At 43.2% G+C, this 25404-nt stretch overlaps 1 protein-coding gene across 2 annotated transcripts in view; it reads left to right on the top strand.

Moving 5' to 3' along the window:
* Positions 1–25404, top strand: part of SETD5 (SET domain containing 5) — a 63879-nt gene that overhangs the window by 4040 nt on the left and 34435 nt on the right. For both annotated transcript variants that reach the window (XM_073592002.1, XM_073592001.1), the window contains exons 2-11: positions 5504–5609; positions 7573–7784; positions 7958–8016; positions 10546–10733; positions 11083–11121; positions 15034–15276; positions 15425–15573; positions 17608–17725; positions 21941–22050; positions 25155–25404. In XM_073592002.1, the coding sequence (XP_073448103.1) occupies positions 5504–5609; positions 7573–7784; positions 7958–8016; positions 10546–10733; positions 11083–11121; positions 15034–15276; positions 15425–15573; positions 17608–17725; positions 21941–22050; positions 25155–25404 (1474 nt within the window). The remainder of the gene's footprint in view (positions 1–5503; positions 5610–7572; positions 7785–7957; positions 8017–10545; positions 10734–11082; positions 11122–15033; positions 15277–15424; positions 15574–17607; positions 17726–21940; positions 22051–25154) is intronic.

Below are 25404 nucleotides of genomic sequence, written 5' to 3'. Positions count from 1 at the left end.
GTGTTTCTCAACTCCAGTCCTCAAGGCACAAACAGGTCATGTTTTCAGGATTTCCCTCATTTGAAACGGCTGTGGTAATTACTAAAGCCTCGTACACACTATCGGATTTTCAGCAGAGAATTGTGTGATGACGGGCTGCCTAAAGTTCGGTTCGTACGCTCCTTCAGACAATTGTTGTTCAACTTTCCGCCAACACATGTTGGATGGCAGGCTAGTAAATTTTCGGTGGACAGCGGTCTGTTGTCAGATTTTTGTATCGTGTGTACACAAGTCCGTCACACAAAAAGCCAAAGTACGAATACGCATGCTCGGAATCAATGCTCACCAAACACGACATTAACAGAAGGTGCCCAAAGGGTGGCGCTCAACAGCTGAAATTCCACTTAAGTACGCCACTGCGTTTGTGTTTGTTGGCCGATCATTGTGTACCGTTAGTATGCAAGACAAGTTCCTGGTACACGCCCTTTGGACAAAAGTCTGACGCTCGGTTGGTCAAAAATCTGATTGTGTGTGTACGAGGCTTAAGGCAGTGAAACTGATCAAATCACCTGTGCAAAATAATGGAAATCATGACTTGTTAGGGCGCCTTGAGGACTGGAGTTGAGAAACCCTGCCATAGACTTCAATAGAAACGCCTGACTTGGCCTGAAAAACGCTTGTAAAATGCTCAAATATCAGCTCTCCACCTCTAATTTCCTCTCCTTCTCCTAGTGCTGTCTATTGGCTAAACAAAAACGCCCGAAGCTGTAAAACGCTTGTAATACACTTCTAAAACGCAAAGAAAAGCTTTAAAAAAACACCTGAAAAACACCAGTAATCATAACGCTCAGGTGTGAATGGAGCCTTAAAGGTATAGTCGATACTTGTTCTAAGAAAATGTTATCTCTTTAAAAGGGAATTCAATGTGAAGGTGGTAAAATTTATGGGGAATAAAATGTATGCTTTTTTTTTTTTTTTTCCCCTTAATTTTGTAATGCAGATCTAACCTGTCACAGATAGAGGGGTTAGTGTCTTTACTTGTATTCTCTCCTTGTCTAAGCTGAACTGCAAAGTTGGTACGTTGTGGGTTTAGTAACACTTTAAGAGAACTTTCACACTGAAAGCGCCGGCCGTTTGCGCTAAAGTGCCGCTTGTTTTAGCGGCGCTTTTGCGATGCTTTTCGGCCACTAGCGGGGAGTTTTTAACCCCAAAAAAAGGGGTTAAAACTCCTGTGTTGCGCTGCCCATTCATTGCAATGGGCAGGGGCTTTTTGGGAGCGTTGCTGTATACAGCGCTCCCAACCTGCCCCAAAGATGCTGCATGCAGGACTTTTCCCAACGTCCCGCAAGCGCACCGCCCAGGTGTGAAAGCACCCATTGTAGAGAATGGGAGGCAGTTTTCAGGCGCTTTACAGGTGCTATTTCTAGCGCTAAAACGCCTAAAAACTGGCTCGGTGTTCAAGGGGTCTAACAAAGCTACTTGGCTCCCTAGAGGCAAGGATATGTAATTTTTGTTTCCTACCACTTCCTGTCACGCTGACACACCGAAGGAAGGTAAGACATTTTCTCACCGGTGACACGGCAACAGCATCGTTAAAATGGATTTGACTGGAGTTCTACTTTAAGTTGTCCCGGAACACATTGAAACCTTGTAAATGGCTCATTGTTTGAAATTCTGCTTTATTGCTGGTGTGTGTAGCTTTAAGACCAGCGAGTTCTGTTTAGTCCAATAACCCAAATTGCCACACTTGTTAATGTTGGCATGAAGATCTTTATTTTGTTGGAAGTGCTCCTTCTAGTTGAGCCAGAATAGTATTAAAATGGGCCTGTATATAAACACGAACATGTAGCCAACATTAGTTGTGTTTCTAGGATTGGCTAAATAGAGTAATCAAAGAGCTGAAATATTTGAAGTTCCTGGGGAAAATGCTTCTGCGGGCTCTGTTCAGTGCTGACACCAAGCCCTGGTTCACATTGATGCGATTTGACATGTCAAATCACATGCCAAATCGGCAGCAATAACCGGCAATGGCAGCGTCTGAATCAGTGCGACTCTGCACCGATTCCCAGAAGTAGTTTCTGTACTACTTTTGGCGATTTCGGGGTGCGATTTCCATTGACATCTGTGCAGAAACCAGCACAGATGTCTCTGAAATCGCCCCGAAGTTGGGACTGACCTGCGGAAATGAACTCAAATGATTTCATTCCCGCAGTCAGTGTGAACCAGGGCTTAGGGAGATTTTCTAAAACTGGAGCACTCAGAAACTGGCGCAGCTGTGCATGCATCGGCTTCAAACGTCAGCTTGTTCAATTCATTTTGTGTAGAGCTGCACCACAGTTTGCACACTCCAGATTTAGTAAATCAACTCCTTTATGTGGCGCCCTCAGTCATGTAATTTCTGCTGAAGGTGAGAAATGGTTAATGTGAATTTTGATTTATCATGCTCAGAATTTACATGGTCATGTACCAAGGCCTTCACACTTTTGACCAATACCTAAGGCCCCATTCACACCTGTACGTAGCGTTTTTTCAGGCAGAAAGTCGCACGTTTTTTGGCTGCGTTTGCATTTTGTACAGGTCAAAAGGTCACCAATGTAAAAAGCCGAAAAACACCTGTAATCTGCCTAAAAAAAAGCTCCAGAACTTGTTTAAGCTTCAGGCTTTTTGGAGCTTCTGGCTTCAAGAGTTTTGGAGTGGAGATGTGAACCATCTCCATAGAGAATAATAGATTTTTTTCCCTTCCAGCGTTTTGTAGCCTGAGGCTTCAAGCTACAAAATGCTCAGGTGTGAATGGGGTCTAAGGGAGCTTGGAGCAGCATTTTCCCCCCGGATAATGCCGTCCTATTCCATATTAATCAATTTCTGCAAAATTGGCTTTGATTTTGTGTTAATGGCTTGCAGTGTAATCCACTTTTATGAGCATACAAAGCAGAAAGCTCTTGACAGGTTATTGTTCAACAAGTTGGTTGAATCAACATCATACCAACTATGTAATGCATGTGTGTAGTGGCAAGGAGAGTGGGCCTTAACAACCACATAAATGCATCGATGGCGGCTGAGGCTGATCTGGGAGCGTGCTCATGACACACTGACCAAGATGTTACCTACAGGCCCTGGTCTATATTTATGATCGGGAGCTGACAGATGGGTACCCACTCATGTGGTTACTGCAACTGCCAGTCACTGTGGTCATGTGATTGGGAAGCCTGCCCATCTTAAATCGGAACTAAACTCATCGATTTAACAGTTTCAATAGTTGCATTCCAGAGAATGTAACTCACATTTGTCAAATAAGAGAACCCCGCCCAAGGCGTAGGTGCTGCACGTCTTGTATAGCATCCAAGACAGAGGAGCCCGCCTGGCTTACCTCCCGGATCAGCAGGAATGAATGAATGGTCACACACTCTGGATAGATGTCGAGCTTTGTCTCTGCCTCTGTACTGAGTGGGTCTGATGGGAGTGGTTTCATAAATAACTGTCTGGTGTGCAGCAGCAGGGCACGAATGAGGAAATCTGCTGGGCCTGCATCCCTTTAGACATTGAAAGTATCTCTCCAAAAATGACATTTTTGTTGCAGGGGATGCCTGAAATCTGACTTGTATCTTAGTGCAGATTTCTCGGAAAATTGGAGAGCCAATCACACAAGCAGGAAATGTTTCTGGGGAGTGGTCAGTACATATTCTGTGTACAGAACAACCCCAGGTAGCCATATTGCAATTCGTTCTCAGAAAATTACAGCGCTGCAGATTAAAAAAGGAAAGGTCATTTTTAATAACATTCAATTACAATATGATTTGTGTCGCAATTATATGCGCTATATTTTTTTTATTTGCTATCCTTTATCTTTGCTACCCTTTAACAGCACAGTGAGCACCAGGAGATAAAATCTATCTCCTGGTTCTTTCTGTGCTGTTTTATTTTTTGATTTACTACAATAAAGCTTGACATCCATTCAGAGTGTACTGTCATTCATCCATTTTTTTTTTTTTTTTATAACTGTCACATTTGCTTGTGCTCTCAAACCAACAAATGACCGGATCACATGTGCAGCACCGTGGCAGTTGAAGGTCACACAGAGGCTAAGATGGCAGCTTCCTTGGCTGAAAATGATAGGAGGGTTTAGTTCCGCTTTAAGAGCCAGTTAAAGGCCGGTGTTCTGACATATACTGTCCTCCTATCGGATAGTGTCTGCTCCGTACTGCGCAGGCGCATCGCTTGCGCAGTACGGAGCAGAAGGAGATGCCGAAAGTTTCCGAAATTGATCAGCTGACCATCAGCTTACACGGCGCTCGGGCACTTGTTAGCGATGGCAGTGTAAGAGGGCTGCGCTCGGCAACTATTTATTCTCACTCTATGTCCACTTGGATAGTAGGGAATGAACCTGGACATAGGGTGAGAATAAAAGTGCAGGCGCCGTGTACAGCTGATGATCAGCTGTTAAACTTCTGAGACTTTCGGCGTCTCGTTTGTCCTCTGTACTGCGCCTGCGCAGTACAGGGTGGACACTATATGATAGGGGACTGTATTTGACAAGACACCGGCGTTGGGCTGGGTGGAAAGGGGTTCAGACGGGCGTGCCTTGTAAATTTAGATTTTAGTTGTTAAAAGGTGGAAATGACTTTTGTTGAGGGTAAAAGTGATGGGAGTTTGTCATTAAAACATTTGAGAGCTCATTTGCACAATGTACTTTTGCCTTTCAATTAACAATGAAATTTGTTGTTCTGTTTAGTCGGACATTCTTGATAGACAAGTGATGATCAACAAGCCTCAGGTGATTCATGAATGAATGTTTGTCTCAGAGATTAGAAATCACAATCCTCCTTCCACTCTGGTGTTTGAATGTTTCATATGTATTGGTTGGACATTGGAGCTTGAATGAGATGTTGCCGCCTTTAGACCAAAGTTCTCCACTGTCTGTGAATGCTCAGGAGGCCACGGAAACCCAATGGCAGCTGTGCTGTCTTTTAAATGACGCCTGTACGAAGAGAAGTATGGTGGCTGCGACCCTTGCCGTCTCAAAATAATGCTTGTTGCCTGGCTTCCTGGATTCAGTAACTTTTTTTTTTTTTTTTATCGCTGACCCAGACAAAGTAGGCAGAACCCCCGGTCAGCATACTTGTTCCAGGTCAGTGACCCAGTGAAGCCATTGATCAACATGACAGGCTGCTGGCATTTTCAAAAGTCAGCAATGTTGGCCTTCGTATTTCCCCTGTACAGGCTTCCTTTAAACATCTTCTAATAAAATGCAACCCTTAAGCTGTGAGGAAGATGGTGCAGGCTTAGGCCTTGGGTACCATGACAGAACAGGTTTACCCTTTCCCCCCCAAGACCCCTCTGTATGCTCTGTTTTCCAATGCAAAGGTCAAGTTAGCCGTAGGATGCATTTTATACCTTTTGGAACATAGAGGTTGGGGCTGTGCAGGTGTCTAGAATTTGACATTAGTGGAGCTGGGTATGAGAAGTGATCTAGTGCTGTATGAAGTTTTCTGCATGTCTGAATATTAATAAATGTCATCTTCTTCAGCCCTGAATCAGTTGAAGCCAGTCCAGCAGTTAGCGGAAAGACCATCTATACAGCCCATAGTTTTCCAGGCAGCCAAAGCCACGGATACAGAGGCCTGCCTTATGCGGTAAGTACAGTGCTCCAGTCTGTTATAATGCTGTCTAAGGCTTAATGTACACGGGACGTATTAAAACCTCTCCTAAACTATTTGAACTTGACGGATAGTAAGCGACATTTAAAAATGTCCGCGTTTACATGCTGCGCTTGCGTTTGGAAGTGTTTTAAAAACGCCTAAACGAAACACGCAGCTAAACGCGACTTACCGCGTTTACATGCTGTTGCAGGCGTTTGGCGTTTCAATGGCCTCTGAACATCTGTTCTGAATGCATTTTTATTGGCTTTCCAAAAAATGCTTCTAAACTCAACTGCCTAGAATCGTCTAGAAACGACCCTGTGTACATGTACTGATAAGATAACATTGAGGAGAGTTTAGTGGCAGCTGAAGAAAAAACGCAGCAGCTGAAAAAAAACTGCTCCTAAATGTCCGTTTTACCAGCAGCAGTGTACATGAGGCCTAAATTTTGTGACACATGGTGCTGTTTACAACTGGCTGAACAGAAGAGAACTATATATGTGTATGGCTAGCTGTACAAGCAATGTGATGCAAGGGCTTGGTTGGTCTCTTTTAAGCCGACCATAGACTGTTCGTATCTCGGCCAGTTCAGCAGGGACCGGCAGAGATTCATACCATGAATGGGCAGGCTGTACCCATGTTCGATCAAGATCTATCAACTTGGGTACAACCAGCTCACTGAATTTTTCATGTTATTGCCAGCGGCTATAGCCACCAGCGATCAGTGTGTTCTCTTGACCAGGATGGCTCCCCCCTGTAGAGTCACAGGAAAGTTTTCCCCATCAACACAATCGGTGAATCAAGCTGTTTTCTTTCCTGTGGTTGCAGGTAAGATCTTGACTTTTCCAGGCAACTTCCTGCCGATTTGCTGGCAACTTGAGTACTATTTGATGTGACTTTGAAGAGACTTTCTGGAAATGCCTGGGTAATCTGATCCTAACCACATCATTATAGATGATGATCCGACTTGGAGTCGATTAGAAATCTCCTTGAAGTAGTGTACAAGAACCTTTTCTACAGTTAGAGCAGCTTCAGTAGTGCTGATTTATGGCTTGTTTCACACTGCCGCGACTTGGGATCCGATTTGAGACCCCAAGTCGCATGACACGTGAAATCCCATGTTAGTCAATGAGAGCTGTCTTAATTAGCACTACTGAAGTCGCTTCGACTTTAGAAAAAGTTCCTGTACTACTTCAAGGAGACTTCTTTCTGACTTCAAGTCCGATCCTCATCTTTATTGATGTGGTTTGGTTCAGATTGCCCAGGCATTTCTTGAAAGTCTCTACAAAGTCGCATTAAATAGTACTCAAGTTCCCAGCAAATCACCAGGAAGGTGCCTGGCAAAGTCAAGCGACAGCAGTGAAACCGTTCTAATTGGTGCGACTCAAGTCGCTCTAACTAAAGTCCCGCTGATGTGACCCGTCACTCATCGTAAGTCACATAAGCGAGTGTCAGATTTCAATGAAGATAAGTGCGATGAAAAAACAGAAATAGGCACCACATCCCATTCAATAAATAGTAACAAATGGCAAGAGGCGGGACTTTAAGGGTGCCAAGGCAAATATACAACTTTTTTTAAAAAAATATAAATTTTATTAAATATCAATTTCTTTAAAATGACAAATGTTCATACAACAGTGCAGCCACTTCTGCTGTACATGTTTCACTCAAAGCAGCTTCCTCAGGAGCCTTAAAAGTACTGCATAAAGTTGATATTTAATACAATTTTTTTTTTTTTTTTTAAGTATATTTGTCACCCTTAATGTCCCGCCTCTTGCCATTTGTTCCTAACTGTCAGATTTCCTCTCTATGCTCCAACATTCAGCAAAGGAGAGCAGCCCTCATAGAATATATACTGACAGATTCACCTGAATATATAGAACTGTTGTAAAGGACTGTTTACCTGTGGTTTTTGTGTGGTACAGCTGAGGACTAAAAGCCTGTCATTCCCCCACAGGATCACAATTACGGAGCCCCTCCACCACCTACACCCCCTGCTTCCCCACCAGTACAGGCCATCATTCCCCATGTTGCAGAGGTAAACGGCATTCACTCACCAGAAGAGAACTCTGGGGATAGCGACAGCTCTTCTGAGGGTGAGGGAATCGACAGCTGGTGCCAATGCAATCCTTCGGCGGATGGCTTCCTTGTGAAGTGTGAGAAATGCAGGTGAGTCGGGCATCCCACTCACTGGTCTTGAAGCAGTTTGGCACATGGGCAGCCTGTTGCTCTTGCAAAAGTTCTTTTTGCTGACCATTCCTATTTGTGATGTATACATTTATGTGGATATGTGCTTAATTTTATCTTTTTTTTTTTTTTTTTTTTTGCCTTTTTGAATAAAGGGGTGTGAACCGAGGAAAGGTGATTCAACTGAATCGTAGGAAGCAGGACAATGTCTCGGGTAAGTAGTCATCATTTGCCTCTTTTTGTACTTTTGTTAGGTTTACATTTAGAAGATCTTGTTTTCACTGGTTAAAGCGGAGTTCCACCCAAAAATGGAATTTCAGCTTTTCGTATTCCTCTCCCCCTCTGGTGTCACATTTGGCATCTTTCAGGGGGGAGCAGTTACCTGTCTAATCCAGGTATTGTTCCCAATCCTGGGCATAAATCGCCGCAGGCTCCGTGGGACAGGTCGGCTTCGGGTGAGGACAATACTGCCTTGCTGCAGTATTTGTAGCTGCTGACTTTAAAAAAAAAAAAAAAAAAATGTTGTCGGAACTCCGCTTTAAAGTGATAATGGCTTTGGAAAAGGAGGGCTGTGTACTTTTGGGGTCCTGAGTTTTCGGCCCACATCGAGCAAATTGTCTGCAAAGTAGTGCGATTTCACATGTTCTTGTGAATGTACTCTGGTCTCCTTTTACAAACCTGCAGGTAGCATTCTTTCCTACATTATGCTTGTGACTACAACTGTGGAAAGGATGTGGTATGCTATTCTGTGTGGGGACACTGCATAGCCAAATATTTGTAGACACCTAATCATCTATATGATATTGTTGGACAATCCCATTCCAAATCCATAAGCATAGGTTTGGCCCCTTTTGTGTCTGTCTCTGGGAAGCTTTTCCCATCTGATTTTTGGAGTTTTTGCTTTTTCAGCCAGGAGCATTTGAGAAAGAACTGATTTTGGACGAGGAAGACCTGATTCACAGTCAGTATTTTGATTCATCTTAGAGATGATCGGGAAGGGTGAGTTCAGGGCTGTGTGCAGGTCTCTAATATTCTTCCCAGCAGAACTTTAAAGTTAAAAAAAAAAAAAAGTTATACTTGCTCTGTGCAATGATTTTGCACAGAGCAGCCCCTATCTGCTTCTCCCCCTCCCCCCCAGTGCCCCTATTAGCAAGCCTCTTGCTATGGGGGTGCTTGAGCAGGCTTGGTCCCGAGCTGTCCTTCTGTGAATGGACATTTTTTTTTTTTTTTTATTCACACGCAGAACACGTCTCGGGCCCACCCCTTGTTCTCTCCTCATTGGCTCACTAGCTGTGATTGACAGCAGCAGAAACCAATGCCTCCGCTGCTGTGTGAGCCAATGAGAAGCGAGAACCGCTGCTCCCATGCACAACGCTGGATCGAGATGGGGCTCAGGTAAGTATAAGGGGGTGCGGGGTGGGACCTGACTCAGAAGGTTTTTTTACTTAAATGCATAGGATACGATTCTCTCTCCACACCTGTCGTTACATTTTGAAAATGGCTTAGCCGTGCAGGGTTCCACCTGCACAGCCCCCCATAATTCATTTGCAGGAATCTGTGAACGAGAGAACCAAGTCTCATCTTCCACCCCAGCAGACAGCTTGTGTAGTGCTCAGTGGACCGTGAACATGCTGATCAGCGCGCTCCTAGTCCCTTCATGCTGCCTGTAACAGAGCTTGTACAAAGGTATATGTGGAACAGACCTGCAGGCAGTGTCTGCAGGAGCCTGACATTGCAACTGTGATCCACTGTATTGCAGGTGCAATGCTCTGCGCTCTCCTGTGAGGGGAAAAAATAAAATCCCTGCAATGTGCATTTATTTTTTTCCCAAAAGGTGAACTTCGCTTTTCAATGGAACTGGATTTATGCACAGGGACAGAGTTGAGCTGGAACAGAAAAGGACCTTGTTCATATTGCTGTCACTTAGTAGGAAACACACAATTGTCTTAATAGTCTTTGTATGCTGTACCAGCATCCAGTATCTTGGAAACACCTGAACTTTGAGTGGTGACTAAATACTTTTACTTTTAGTGGTATAGGTAGCTGTGATTTATCTGGTGTCCACAAACATTTGTCCACTTAACGTCTTATCTGTGTATAGCTGTGCGAGAGCCTGATCTGGAGATCCTATGACCCCTTTCACACTGGGGCGCTTTGCAGGCACTGCAGCGCTATAAATAGCGCCTGCAAAGCGCCCTGAAAGAGCTGCTGCTGTGTCTCCAATGTGAAAGCCCCGAGGGCTTTCCCACTGGAGCGGTGCGCTGGCAGGACGGTAAAAAAAAGTCCTGCTAGCAGCATCTTTGGAGCGGTGTATAACACCGCTCCTGCCCATTGAAATCAATGGGGCAGCGCGGCTACACCGACGGCATAGCGCTGTTGCAGCAGCGCTTTGCGGTGGTTTTATCCCTCGGCCGCTAGCAGGGGGGTAAAACCGCCCCGCTAGCGGCCGAATACAGCCACTAAAACTATGGTAAAGTGGCACTAAAAATAGCACAGTTTTGCCGACGCCACCCCGCCCCAGTGCGCAAGGGGCCTAACACTCCCATTGGGCATTTGACTGTTTTTCTAGTGCAGCAATGATTATCCTCCATTCTCAATGATTTGCACAAAAAAAGCAACCACGTGTCAAGCCGTGGAAAACTGAACATGACCTGAATGAACGCTGAGATGTCATAAAGTGGCCAATGCTGTACTTTTTGAAGTGTCCTGCCTATTTCAAAAGAGTTTCTTATTCTTTTTACAGGAGGGGAGAGCAGTGCTACAGAGAGCTGGGATGAGGAACTGTCTCCATCTACCGTGCTTTACACAGCCACCCAGCACACGCCCACTAGCATCACACTCACTGTCAACAGGGTTCGCAGGAGTAAACCCAAAAAGAGGAAGAAAAGCACAGAAAAGGCCCGTAATGCTCCGAAGGCTAAGAAAATAAAGGTACAGAGGATCAGTTTTTTGCTAGTAGGCCCTCATACCTTCTAAGGAGGTAGAGATCAGGAGGCTGTAGTAAATACCAAGTCGTGTTTCAGTGAACAGTGCTCTTGTGATATAGATATATTCCTAAGGTCACTCATAGTTGATGTCCTCTTATTGCACTCTATTGTAGACCTGATCATCACTCACTGTGCGCTTAGTGCACTCTGAGACTCTTCAAAGCAATGTTGTTTGTAGAATGACACTGATTATATAAGGTGTCCTCATTTTCATAGATTTACATAATGGTTATACATCACAGAATTCTCAGTGTACTGACTTTTTTTTTTTTCTCCCTTTTTTAACCATGTAGGCATTTCGAGAAGGTTCCCGCAAGTCCTTACGAATGAAGGTGAGTTTCTCAGCATTTCTTTTACAATTACCAGCTCAATTAAAAGGGATTTGCATGCTTTATTAACAGCGGGTTTTTTTAACTTATGGTTTTCCCATCAAAATGTGAAGTTCAAAAACCATTTATTGCAAATGTTGGAATAAAATTTTCACCAGAAATGTATGGTTTTTAACTGCAATATAATACTCCAGGTTAATTGTGTTTTGCAGATAATACATTTATGATTACCTGTTGATCCTGCCAATTTAAGTCTGTACTCAGCACTTCCTCTAAAAGGGTGACAGCACCACCAACTGAATCCAGGAGATGTGGTGTCAGTCTGATGTGCACACTCCCCTATGGATAATATAGCACACTATGCCTACTTAGTGAGCTAGCAAGGTCCTTTAGTCACTAGTTTGCATTACTGGTGGGCATGATTGGCAGGCTTATGTATGGAGTCCTGGCATCAATACTTGGCTTATTAATCCAGCAGTGAGTCAGGATGTCTACAGAAGACCCTGAGCTGCGATGCAGATTTCACTTTCCAAAAGAGAATCATCAGACTGGAAGAACATGTTAAAGGAGTATTTAGAATTTTTTTTCCCTCTGTTTTATCTTGTACATAATGTAAAGGGAAAATAAATTATTAGTAATTTTCAAGAAGACATTTACAACTGCTTTAATGTGTTTTATAAAGGATCATTTTTTCCCCCTACAATAAGTTATACTTGCCTGATCTGTGTAATAGTATTACACAGAGGGGCACCTTACCTCCTTTTCTGGTGTCACCTGCTGGTGCACTCCGCTCTTCTACGAATGCCCCCATAGCAAGCTGGCTGCCGTGGGGGCACGTGTGCAGGCAAGCACACCAGCCAGGCTGTGTCCATACACAGCACAGCTCGGCCCCGCTCACCCACGGCACTGTGCCCCTTGCAGATGGACACAGTGCTGGATCGAAATAGGCCTGGGATAATTGTTTAGGGAGGTGGGGAGGGTGGTGGCAATAAAGCTACTGGAGCTTTTTTTTTTTTTTTTTTCTCTCTTAAGGTGGTCTTAAAGCTAAAACAACTTTTTTTTTTTTTTTTTCCTCTCCTCAATGCAATTGCATACATTAAGGTAAAGAATGTTTTGCCACTGGCTGGAATTCTTCTATAATGTGTCTGAAAGAAATAGAAGACCTAGTGGCTGTGGTCAATACAGATAAGTCAAGCCTGCCTTTAGTCACTGATGTGATCCAGCTGCTGGCAGTATGTTGGAGGGAACACTAAAAACAGATATTCAGTTGAACAATATTTCTACTTATATTTTTATATTCTTACAGCACAGGATCCTTGCTAAGCATATTTTTGCAGTGTAATCTTTACGATCAAAGGGACTAAGCTCCTGCAACATAATTACACTGATTGGGCTTTCCTTCCTACCCTGGCTCTGCACTGCTTCAGGCTTCATTAACATATAAAGAGCACTCTGAATGTTTCCTTTCTAGTATATGTCCTGCCGAAGCAAGGACAAATGTTTCCTTTCTTTGGTTTGCTTCTCTTTGACCTCAAGCTGCAGAGCAGGGATGCTGGAGATCACAGCTACTACAAATATATAGTAATCTTTCTGTCAGGCGGTGCAGCATGGAGGAAAAGGGGTACAGAGCTAGGCTGGGCATGGATGGTTCATTTTTTTTTTTGTTCAGTCTGCTGGCTGAACAAAAAAAACACTTCATCCACACAAACATGGCATTGCAATGTCCGCTGGATCATTGCATTGTGACAGCAGGCTCTCGCTGATTGCCATGAGGTTTCCTGAGTGTCCATCAGTCTAAGGCTGGCCATACACTATACAATTTTCTGATTCAATTTCCTTTAGATTTACCTTCAACTATGTAGTGCAAGGGCCTGTCTGATTGCATACAAATTGAAAGGATTTAGGTTTGACCTCATAATATATGGTTTTGGTAAATCTAAAGGAAAGTTGAACAGGAAAATTGTATAGTGTATGGCCAGCTTTACAATCAACTTCCATTGATAAGGGAGGGCCACACACAGATTAAAATTGGGCTAGACCATGCTGAACCAGCTGAATTTCAATCTGAACGTGCTCCGCTCTAGAGATAGACAATTACAGGTGCCCATTTCTTTCCCTGCTGTGATCCTTGCCAATGTCAGGAGAGTGCTTTGGGCATGTTGCAGTTCCCAGAAAATGTTTGACCTAACTAGAAAATGTTTTGGTTGTTTTGAGAGGTGCCATATACAATATTTGTTTTTATATATGGATGCAGGAATATTTGCTTGACAAAACTAGCATGTCTAATGCAGCATTTGGTAACCTTTATCAGTCATTTCACCTGTGTCAAACACAAGGCCCTCAGGCCGAATCCAGCTCCACCATGCCTAGTCATGTGGCCCTCTCACCCAGTTTTACAACTGGATAGTTGAAGAACTCTATTCATCAAACTCTGGCTTTCACCCTCTGCTCCCACAGCGCACCCCGGAACCCTGCACTCTGTACACGGCGCACCCCGGAACCCTGCACTCTGTACACGGCGCACCCCGGAACCCTGCACTCTGTACACGGCGCACCCCGGAACCCTGCACTCTGTACACGGCGCACCCCGGAACCCTGCACTCTGTACACGGCGCACCCCCTGATCCGGGCGCACCCATACTGCTGATGCGCCCCACAATTAAATAAAGTTCGATACCCCTGAGTCACAGCATCCTTTAAAAGCATGCAAAGGCTGTCCATTCTAAAATAGCGATGAGTTTATTGTAACCTTGCGATTGAGCCATTACCAACAAGATGAAATAAGCTTGTGTTCCAATGGAGGCAACTGACTGCCAGCTATTTTAGTCGGCTGTTTTCTGCCAGCCTAGGCCCGACACCAAATGTACCACCATGCTTTCAGTACACGCCCACACATGACACTGTAGTGGAAACATGATGGGGTCAGAGTCTCCCCCGAGGATAAGTGCACAAAGTCACATTTAACACGCGCCAACTACAGATCTGACTCCTGAAGTCAGTTTTATAATGGGAAATACCTAAGTCAGAGAACTGTGAGTGCCCACAGACTTACACATGACATTCGGAATGAACCCAGCTGCAGGACAATCTGCAGTGTGGGAAGACAGCATGACTGTAACTAACTATGACTGCCTGTGAGCAGTTTTTTTTCCCTCACTTTTCCTTATCCAGTAAACCAGAATTCCCAATGCAAAGCCCCCTTAACATCAGTAAAGCCCTAGGTCAGCTCTCCTACAATTCGTTTCTTAAAAAAAAAAAATAGTGCTAACACTGACATAGGAATCTGCAGCACCACCTGTTGGCCGAAGCCAGTAGTGCTGCCAAGTCTCACCACATGTACCACAGCACCCCTCATAAAGAGACACTGCACCCCTTAGTGTGATCACAAAGTGTACATATGGCATACTGGGCTGACCAGTTTTTTCAACAGGGAAGGCTACTACAACAGTTAGTATTTATTTCATGATGATTTAACTATTAAAGCCAGGGGCCGCTGAAGACAAAGTGCCCCATAAATAAGCTACTGGCACTTGTTTTTTTGTTTTTTTGTTTTTTTTGTTTTTCTTTCTCTCCAATCTCTTTAAACATTTTATTTTAAAAAATTGCAAAATTTAAGTTTGTTAAAATATGTTTGTAAATTATAAAAAAAAAAAAAAAAAAAAAAAAAAGATTCAAAACCAAAATAACTTTCCAGCGATTGGTTGCCAGCCAGTGGCATGAGGGGCATCTGGAGTTCATTTACTGGTACCTGTTACATAAATACTTCTGCATGAACTCAAGCTAGGTTTACCAGACACATGATTTCCCTGAAGTCAAGTATTGAACAAAGTCAGGTGCCTGTTTGGCTTGCACTGGCTTCTGGGATATGTCCAGCCCTCTGTTGATCTTATAGGCATTCTTCCTTGTGGTCTACAGAACTCTCCATGTGAAGCTCTAACCTTGGACGAGAACACGGCAGAAGGCTGGGAGAATCGCATCAGGCTTTGGACTGACCAGTATGAGGAAGCTTTTACTAACCAGTACAGCGCTGATATGCAAAACTTGCTGGAGAGGCATGTTCGCTCCATGAAAGAGCTGGCGGGCAAAGCGACACTGCCTGAAACCATAAAGAAGTCTGAACTGTCCTGTAACAACACCGTTTTGGGCTCTCAGATGCAGGTATAATGCTGCAGCTTGATGAAACGTTTTAACTTGTATTTCAAATGTGCTACGAGCACTATAGTGGATTTTTCAGTTCTGTTTCAGTTGGATGCAGTAGGTTCCAGATTTTGTTTGGCCTTCGCTAACCGAACTTTCCTTGTCACAGTTCCAGCTAGGCAGAGTGGCACGTGTTCAAAAGCATCGCAAGATTCTGCGAGCTGCAAGAGACTTGCCAGCAAATTCTCTGGTCATTGAATACCGAGGCAAAGTCATGTTACGGCAGCAGTTCGAAGTCAATGGGCACTTTTTCAAAAAGTATGTTTCTGCTATTTCCCGCTTTATGCTAAATAGTAAACTTTTATTTTATTTTTTTATATTAAGCATTTCCAATTTGTAAGCTGCAACTGCTTGAGTTTCATGCATCTTAACTCCAGGAAAGCTAAAAGACCTACCTTGCAGTGGTGGGGCAGCTTCTGGACTGCAAGGGGTAACTGCTCATTTAGGGGGACAGGACAGCATTAATACTTTCCTGAACTTTCACTCCCCTAGCAGACAGAGCTCCCCCATGCTCCAGAAATGGACTGTTCCTGATCGTCCTCACCTCCAGTGCAGAACTGTGGTCCCTGCATCGATCGTTTTGACTTCAGAGGACCTCAGAGAACTAGAACATGGGGAAGGAGAGGCTGCGGTGAGCAGTCTAACATTGTGAATGAGCATGCAGGAGGGGAAGGATCAGGTAAGTAAAGGTGCTTTTCAGAGTCCTTGTAGACCTAAAGGAGCAGTTGGCCATTGCAGCGCAGGTGGAGTTTTAATGTACCTGTCTATCCACAAATATTTCCATTTTAGGTGTGTGTTGGCAAGTTGAATTGCATATACCTTGGGGACTTGCTCCATAGCCAGCGAATTGCTGTTCTGTAGCATCTGCATATCTCTACCAGATCCAGCAACTAGAGGCTGAGCTGGTTGAACTGAGCAACTGCAAGGTGATCAGACAAGCTGACCACTCCAATCTCTTGCACCTTCAACTCTAAGGCCGGCAATACACGATTTGAATCTCTGCCGGTTCAGCAGGAACGGTCTGAGTCTTGAACAGTTAATGAGCAGGCTGAATGTACCAAGTTGATCAACTTGGGTATAACCAGCCTGCTGGATTCTCTTGCGATTATCGCTAGGGGCTACTATAGTCATTGTCTTCTCCTGGTGGACATTGCCCCCCCCCCTAGTGGGAACAGACAATTGCTCAGCAGGAGGGATTCCCCTGTCTACCCATGGTTGCAGGAAAGAAATTTGCACTGTGCATGGCCAGCCTAACACTTCCCTACTGTGCACCGCTCTGCTCCACAAATCTGAAAGTCACCACACACACATTACAATCTGATTGCACAATCTTCTTTAGATCTACCAACAAGCATATAGTGCAAAGGCCTGCATGAATGGATATAGTTTAAATAGATCCTCATATTAATATTTTGTAGCTCTAAGATTGATTGTAATGTGTATGATAAGCCTTAGTCAAAGCTGGATCCAGTCTAGCATCCCCTCTGCTGCCTCCTGCACCTCTACAACTCCTGTCTTCTGTCCTGCTCCCAGCTCTGCAACTTTTGCCTTGTCCGCACCTTTCCCGGTTTGGGCTGCTAAGGGTAGTACAGCCGAGTAGAATAGGTCAGACTCCAGCTCCCTGAACTTTTCGAAATGTTAGGTCTCCTCTCATAGCCTTCACACATTGCCCTCCTCACTTATTTTCTGTTGCATCCATCATACCTTTCCTACTCCTCTCCTGAAAACTTTACTACCCATCATATTCTCTGCTCTCTTCTCCTGCAATCTCTGCTGGCTTTTATTCCTCCTGCACTTCCTGACCGATTGTAATATCCCCAACCTTATTTGAAACGGGCACAGTTTTGACATTTTTGAATAAATAGATGCTTTATTAAAAGATTAATTTTCTTAAGTCTGCAAGTTGACGCCTATATTCACTTTGTGTGTCTAAATAGTGTGTATTATGTTGTAGTGCTTTGTGTGTAAATGTTTTGTTAGCAATTAGTGGCTTTTAATGATATCTTGTATTGTCCTTGGGTGAAATATTCAGTATTGTACCAGAACACACATAGACAAAAATTTAGTGCAGTGGTTCAGATAAAAACAGTGATTTAGACTCTCTAACAGTTTTTTTATTTTATATATATATATATTTTATTTTTTTTTACGCAAAACTGTACTGACAGAAATGTTGACTGCCATTGCTGACGTCTTTCTGAAAAAGTTGCAGGAGATGAGCAATTGCAGGCTCTCTATTTTTCTCAGCACATGCTCCCTATAATGTCAAGGTGTAAATTTGTGTTTCTCTAGACCATACCCCTTTGTTCTGTTCTACTCCAAAATCAATGGCTTGGAAATGTGCGTGGATGCTCGTACGTTTGGGAATGATGCCAGGTTTATCAGACGGTCCTGTACACCCAATGCTGAGGTAGGCAGGATCAAATTGCTTGTAAGTCTTCTGTGAGCAGTGTAGGCTTTGCAACCAGCGTGGTAAATTCCAAGACAATCTATTTTTATTTTATTTTTTTTAATTTTAAGTACAGATGTGATCAGATGTACTTTATTAAAGTAGGAACTATAGGCAAAACTCTTTTTTTTTTTTTTTTCTTCCCATTTTGGATGAAGTAAAGGGAGGATTATAACCCGTCAAATTTTTATTTTTACCATCTGTGTCCAATTTCAGAGATTTTCCATTCAGTTCCTGCCCCATAGCCAAACAGGAAGTGAGAAAATCCCTGAAAATTCCTTGGGGACCCCCAAGTCACCAGAACTAGTGTCCCCATTGTTAGATTTTTCCCTCAAATGCTTTTCTGGGGACAACCCAAAATTTGGCATTTTCTTTTACTTTCAGTGCTAATGGTAAAGAGGGCGACTCGCCCTTAAGGTGGTTGTAAAGCCTTAAGGTTTTTTTCCCCTTAATGCATTAAGGTGAAAAACCTTCTGTGCTGCAGCTCCCCCCCCCCCCCCCCCCAGGTGCCCCTTTTTCTTCCTTTAGCCTGATCCAATCCAGCAATCTGCATGAGCACAGCGGCTCCAGCCGTTGTCGCTCTCTTCATTGGACAGATTGATAGCAGCAGGAGCCATTGGCTTCCTCTGTCAAAAGCTGTGATGTGGGGGGCGGGGCTTAGTCCTGCTATCTGTCAGTGGATGCAGCAGCGGGACTTGGGAGCAAGCCCGCACGAGTGCCCCCATGGAAAGTGGCTTTCCGTAGGGGGGGGTGGAACCTGACGAAGAGGGGCCTGGAGCGCCGGCAGGGGACCCCAGAAGAAAAGGATCAGGGCTGCTCTGTGTAAGAACCAATGCACAGAGCAGGTAAGTATAGGCATGTTTGTTGTGTGTTGTGTTTTTTTCTTTAAATTAAATGTTTACAACCACTTTAACGGGGCACTGACAGGGGGTCTAATCCCTCTCCACTCTAAAACTAAAAAAAAAAGTTTTGCCTTTAGTTATACTTTAATGTTATATTTTGTAATTTTTTTTGTTTTGTATAATTTCAAAGGCCTCATGTACACTGGATGTTTTAACAGCTGCTTCTAGGGGCGTCTGGTAGTTTCTTTTTTTTTTTTTTTTTTTTTCTTGCCTCAACTCCTCTCAATGTTATCTTATGTGTCCATGCACACATTAGTGGCAAGGGAGTTTAGAGGCAGAAAAAAACCCCACAGCCAGTTCGTCCAGGAGCAGCAGAGTTTTGACAGAAAAAACACTTGACGCTGCTAAACTCGTCTAAATGCTAGGTGCGTTTAGCACTTCAGCATTTATTAATTTCAATAGCCAGAATAAATGAAAATTCTGGCTAATGAAATAAATGCCCAAGCACTAAACTCTGCCAAACTGCTTTGAAAAAAAATGCAGCTTAGGTGAGTTTTTAAATGCTGATTTTCACCTGTTTGGAGAAAGTGTTTTACAATAAACCCGTGTGCATGAGGCCTGAATGTTTATAGATATATGGGTCAGCTTATTTAATTCATTACATTTGCAGGTTCTGATCAGGGTCATAGACGGTGGCCTATCTTTACTGATTATCTCATTCTTGGTACATGTTGATAAAATGTATACACTGTTTCATGCTGTCTGTACACTTGAGATTTATTTTGTTCAACCTGCTGGGAAAAAAAAAAAATTAAAAAAATGAACATGTTCCTCCATCCACCCATCCAGCACAGATGGATGAATCTACAGTCCTGGCTGTTGTATTCTGACAGCTGTCAGAATACTTGAACAGTGGCTGCATCTGCTTAAAGGCAGCCAGCCACTGTTTGGCTGACATTTTTTCACCAAGCGCCTTAAATTTTTCAATCAAAGGATGTCGGGTGCCATCAGGAACTGGAGAAATTTTGCTCAGTGTTTGACCAACTTTATGCTGTAATCTCAGCAGTGGGGCAGTTACTTTGACGCATACAGTGAGGGGAAAAATGTATTTGATCCTCTGCTGATTTTGTACGCTTGCCCACCGATAAGGAAATGATCAGTCTATAATTTAATGGTAGGTCTATTTAATAGTGAGCGAGAATAACAACCCAAAAATCCATAAAAAGGCATTTAAAAAAAAGTTAAGTAAATTGATTTGCATTTGGAAAAAGTATTTGACCCCTTCGCAAAACATGACTTGGTGGCAAAACCCTTGTTGGCAATCGGAGGTCAGACGTTTCTTGTAGTTGGCCACCAGGTTTGCACACATCTCCGGAGGGATTTTTTTCCCACTACGCTTTGAAGATCCTCTCCAAGTCATTAAGGTTTCGAGGCTGACGTTTGGTAACTCGAACCGTCAACTCCCTCCACATGTTTTCTATGAGTTTAAGGTCTGGAGATTGGCTAGGCCACTCCAGAACCTTAATGTGCTTGAGCCACTCCTTTGTTGCCTTGGCCGTGTGTTTTTGGTCATTGTCATGCTGGAATACCCATCCACGATCCATTTTCAATGCCCTGGCTGAGGGAAGGCGGTTCTCACCCAAGATTTTGACAGTACATGGCCCCATCCATCATCCATTTGATGCAGTGGTTGTCCTGTCCCCTTAGGAGAAAAACACCCCCCCGAAGCATAATGTTTCCACCTTCATGTTTGACGATGGGGATGGTGTTCTTGGAGTCATAGGCAGCATTCCTCTTCCTCCAAATATGGTGAATTGAGTTTATGCCAAAGAGATCGATTTTGGTCTCATCTGACCACAACACTTTCACCCAGTTCTTCTCTGAATCATTCAGATGTTCATTAGCAAACTTCAGATGAAGCCTGTACATGTGCTTTCTTGAGTGGGGGGACCTTGCAGGAGCTGCAGGATTTCAGTCCTTCACGGTGTAGTGTTGCCAATTGTTTTCTTGGTGACTATGGTCCCAGCTGCCTTGAGATCATTGACAAGATTGTCCCATGTAGTTCTGGGCTGATTCCTCACCGTTCTCAAGGTCGTTGAAACTCCATGAGGTGAGATCTTGCAAGGAGCCCCAGACCAAGGGAGATTGACAGTTATTTTGTGCTTCTTCCTAATAATCGCACCAACTGTTGTCACCCTCTCACCAAGCATCCCCCGTCAGAACACAACAGCTCAGCAGCGGAGATCACGGTACTAACGTCGGATCGTTGGTACAGTGGCTCCAACTGGAGCTGTCACTTTTTAAAAAACGTTTCATGTATACCAGGCTCTTACAGTGTTGGTCAGAATACTACCTTTACAGATCGCTAAAAAGACAGCTGGTGTCTAGCTGAAGGCTTTGCATCGGTCCTGGAATTAAGCAGGTACCATCAAACTGAAGGTCAGTCAGCCACAGCTCAAGGAACCCCTTGCAGCGTTTTGAGGAACCCTGCGGTTCCATAGAACCCTGGATGAGAATGACTAACTGTTTTTACTGATCAAAATTTCACAGCTTCAGGCCTCTTGAAAAAGATCAGTACAGCTTGTAATTTTTAAAAAAAACATTTTCTAAACAAAAATAAACCCCATTAATTGTAATGTGCCTATGCACACAGGCGTGTACACAAGCGCCATACATTGTTCAGTAAAAAAAAAAATTGAAAAATCTGCACACAAATGCAAGCAAATGTCCATTTGCATATTGTACAGAATGAGAACACGAAAATAAATTTACATGAAAAAGCGTGAACGCGTATACGTGCAAATACTTACAAAAAAGCCACCTGAAATGATGTCTGAAAAAGATGCTTAAACAGGAGAAGCATGTGCAAGTGGCCTTAGACAAAACCTGGTGGGAAAGAAAGGGGCTGACTGCCATTGAAAATGCTAAATGTCATCATTGAGCTGATCCGTTGGCTTCAGTAACCTGAATCCCTGTCCAGGACAAAGCGTGCAGACCGGGAGATCTGACTTCATTGCATGTCTTTTCATAGTCACTAAAAGTACCAAAGCCTCCAAAAAACAGGCGTTAAAAAGCATGAGATGGACATTCTCAATTGCAGGCCTTTAGATTTTATTTTTATTTTTTTCAACAGCAGGCATAAGCATCAAGAGGATGAAATTCTCCAAGAATCCTAGCTGTCTTTAGATGCAATCATTTTTCATTTTGATGTATTCTTTTCCTGAAGATGCAATTTATTTTAATTTTATCTAGCTTTTTTTTATCAGATATGGTAGTTTTAGCTTTAGAACCTGGTAGTAGGGTACAACATCTAACCTATGACTGCTTTATTTAGGTCCGTCACATGATCGCAGATGGGATGATTCATCTGTGCATTTATTCTATTGCTGCTATTGCAAAAGACACGGAGGTCACCATTGCTTTTGACTACGATTACAGTAACTGGTGAGTGTCCACTTACATTTTTTATGTTTTCTTTTTCTAAATCTGACATTCCAGTAACCATGGACAGAGGCTCAGGTAGAAAATTCAGACTGATTAGAGCAGATTGAGCTCTGCTTTTTAAAAGATATCTTTGGCTACCACAGGTGTCGTGGACGTAATGTGTCATTACTAAACACTGACAATATTTTCCCTACTCTGCAAGTCAGATTTTAGGTTGCATTTGATACAGACTTCATTGAAAAAAAAAACTTCACAGGTTGAAGGAAATAAATTTGCTCAATACCCCCATCAACACAGACAGTGATGCCGGAATACCTCCTGCTGGGCTGTTGTCTTCTCCAGGCAGGAGGGCGGGGGAAACCATCCCCGCCAGGAGAAGACCGTGATTATTGCTAGCGGCTAAAGCAGTCGCTAGCGGTGATCGCAGGTAATACCCGACATACTGGTTTTACCCAAGTTGATTGATCAACTTGGTATATTCAGCCTGCCCATACAGTTTGAATCTTGGCCGGTTCCTACTGAACTGACTGAGATTCGAACAGTGTCACTGCTTATCTTCTAATTGTTTTGTAACTTGGGCAAATTGGCTAACATGTCTAGAGATATATCCAAACCCAAGAATAATGCAATCTTTTTTTTTTTTTTTTTTTTTTTTAGCTTACCAGTCCCCATTCACACTACTGTAGCATGTCGTGCATATGTGCTTTTGTTTGTGTGTTATACTTCACTTTTAGGGCAAGCCCATTCATTTGATCGAGCTGCCATACAAGCAGCACAGAAAAGAATCCAAAGTAAATTTTTGGGCTTGGTGCGTTCGGTACCTGTGCATTTTGCTGTTTTTTTGGGGTTTTTTTTTTTTGCGAGCAGATATGCACGTCTTGCTGGCCCCTTTTGGGATATAATATATGAATGGCACGCATGACACATGTTTTTTGCATGTTTTGTGAATGCACATGCTACACGTGTGAGTGCAGGCTTAGATGTGGCTGCTTTCATTTTTTTCTTTCAGACAGTTTAAGTACAGAAAATACCTGTTGATCCTGCCAGAAATCTTGAGTCCTTGTAACTTTTTGTGCACCGAACTGAAATCTCAGTATACGCATTCCCAGTTCTGTACTGTAAACTACACAACACCTTCTCCTAAGTTGAAATAAGAGAGGAGGTGTGTATATATAATTCTGGAAAACGGCAAAGGTTGGCCATGCTGCTACTCTATAGATACAGTGCAATGATTGAGCTTTGTCATGTTACGACAGGAAGTGTTGCTGACAGAATCAGCAGGTAAAAATATATTAGAAATGCCTGAAAAAAAAGAGAGCCTCTAAATCTATGAGCTGGTTATCTGAAATAAACGTTTTTTTTTTTCTTTATTTAGATACACTTTATTTAAAAATGTTATTCTTAGATACAAGTGTTAAAGGTTAAATTCACTTTAAAAAAAATAAATGTGCATATGTTTGCAGGCAAAAAATGTGTATTTTTTTTTTCCCCACAGGAGCCTGCAAAAAATTGCTCCCACAATCAGTGGATCGCAGGTGCAATGCCATGCTCCTGCAGACCCTTCCTCCAGCCCTACGGGGTACGAGCTTTCAGTAGCAGAGTTAGAAAAAGTGTTAGACTACCAGTGCGGTGAATACCGCAATCGTGTTCCATTCGGAACTACAAGTCCTTCTGCCACAGGTGCAAAATAGGTGCGACGTGGTGCAAAAAATTGTTAGCGTTTAATCTCAAGTCTATGCCTTTTAACATGTCCATTGCCTTTTTAAATGCGAAGAATTTTCGATGAATAAAAATGCTGTAGAATAGCACTAACGCCACTGACAAAAGCTAACATTACAAGTCAAAGCTAGGATGCCTACTGCCAGCCTGGCTGGCATCACACTGGATCTCCTGCTGTTCTGCTGGCATAATAATCAGGCAATGTCTGCATGCGTGCAAAGAAGTCTTGTCTTTGCCAGTGTTCAGGCATTTGGCTGAAGATCAGTTCTGGGCAGCTTTTATGCTAAAACACTACTTAAAGAGGAACTGCAGTCTGCTCACATAATTTGTAATAAAAACATCTTTGCCACTCTGAAGCTTCCCTCCAACCACTTTGCATATTATTTTATATATATATATATATACTGTAGTTCTGTACTTGCCAAATATGCTGCAGAAATCTCCCTCCACTGAGTCTGGCTGCATCCATTCTAACTGTGGGCAGCTGAAGCTGCTGCCTGTTCACTTCCTGGATTTACACAGACACAGAGGCACACCTGCAGCTCTCATTGGCCATCTTATGACTCATCCCCCCTCCCTTCCAAGCCACATGATGACATAAGCCTAGGTTAATGACCAGACAAGAAACAGGAAGTGGGCTGTATAAGGTATTTACTGGCAGAAAAAAAATGTTTTACTTCCCAGGGTTAAAACAAGAGCAGAAGAATTTACTAGATGGATAGATGAAAAAAATGACTGAAGGTCCGCTTTAATGCATGCAGATAAGCTACAGTAACAGATAAAACAGGACATTTCCTCATAAGCAAATAGGGGGTAATGGAGGAAAATGGGGTAAGTACCCCCTCCCTTTAGGTCACAGCAGAATGATTTTGTTCATCCTTAATTTAAATCTGCATGTAACACAAACTAGAGATGCAAACTAGTAGTTTTCACTTCTGGAATATGCTGCTTTAAGCAAAACCAAGCAGGCATTTTGATTATTTTAAAAAATACCCAATTAAGTCGGAACCTTTAACTGGGAACGGCCCTGGGCTCCGAACCCTGCACTAAAATCCTGGAGTTGTAGATCTACCAACGGACTTGGAGACTCGTTTACTAAGGTAATTGATTCTGTAAGGTTTTACAGTTGAAGATATACGGACACTTAGCAACCAATTTATACAAGGCCATCGTGTGTCCGTATGGCTTTCCACATATCAGTCTGAATTGTGAATGTGTTTTCTCCAGCATTTTAAGAAGTGTGCATGTGTGAGAGCAGTGTTTTCAGTCGTCAGATCATCATTTGTAAGAAATTACTTTCGAACGATCTTGTAGCAGAATAAGTAACAAACCTTTGCACCTTGATTTGACGCAGCAGTTGATGACTCGTCCATCTTGCTTTGCAGTAATTATAAGGTCGATTGCGCGTGCCACAAAGGGAATCGGAATTGCCCGGTACAGAAGCGGAATCCTATAGCCTCAGACTTGGCACCCCCTATCCCTCCAGCGCTAACCATAGGAGCAGAGACAAGGCACCGTAAGGCGCGAAGAAGAGAGTTGGAACTGCAAGGTTATGTGCTGGATGATAGCACCCATCACCAAAATGATGGTCTGGCGGAAGCCCCTGCTGCAGATTCAGCTGTTGGAGACAATGAG

Source organism: Aquarana catesbeiana, linkage group LG07 (genome assembly GCF_042186555.1).
Source record: "Aquarana catesbeiana isolate 2022-GZ linkage group LG07, ASM4218655v1, whole genome shotgun sequence".
Taxonomy (NCBI): Eukaryota; Metazoa; Chordata; class Amphibia; order Anura; family Ranidae; genus Aquarana; species Aquarana catesbeiana.
The sequence above is the reverse complement of the archived record's forward strand: the minus strand, read 5'-3'. Positions and strand labels throughout refer to the sequence as shown.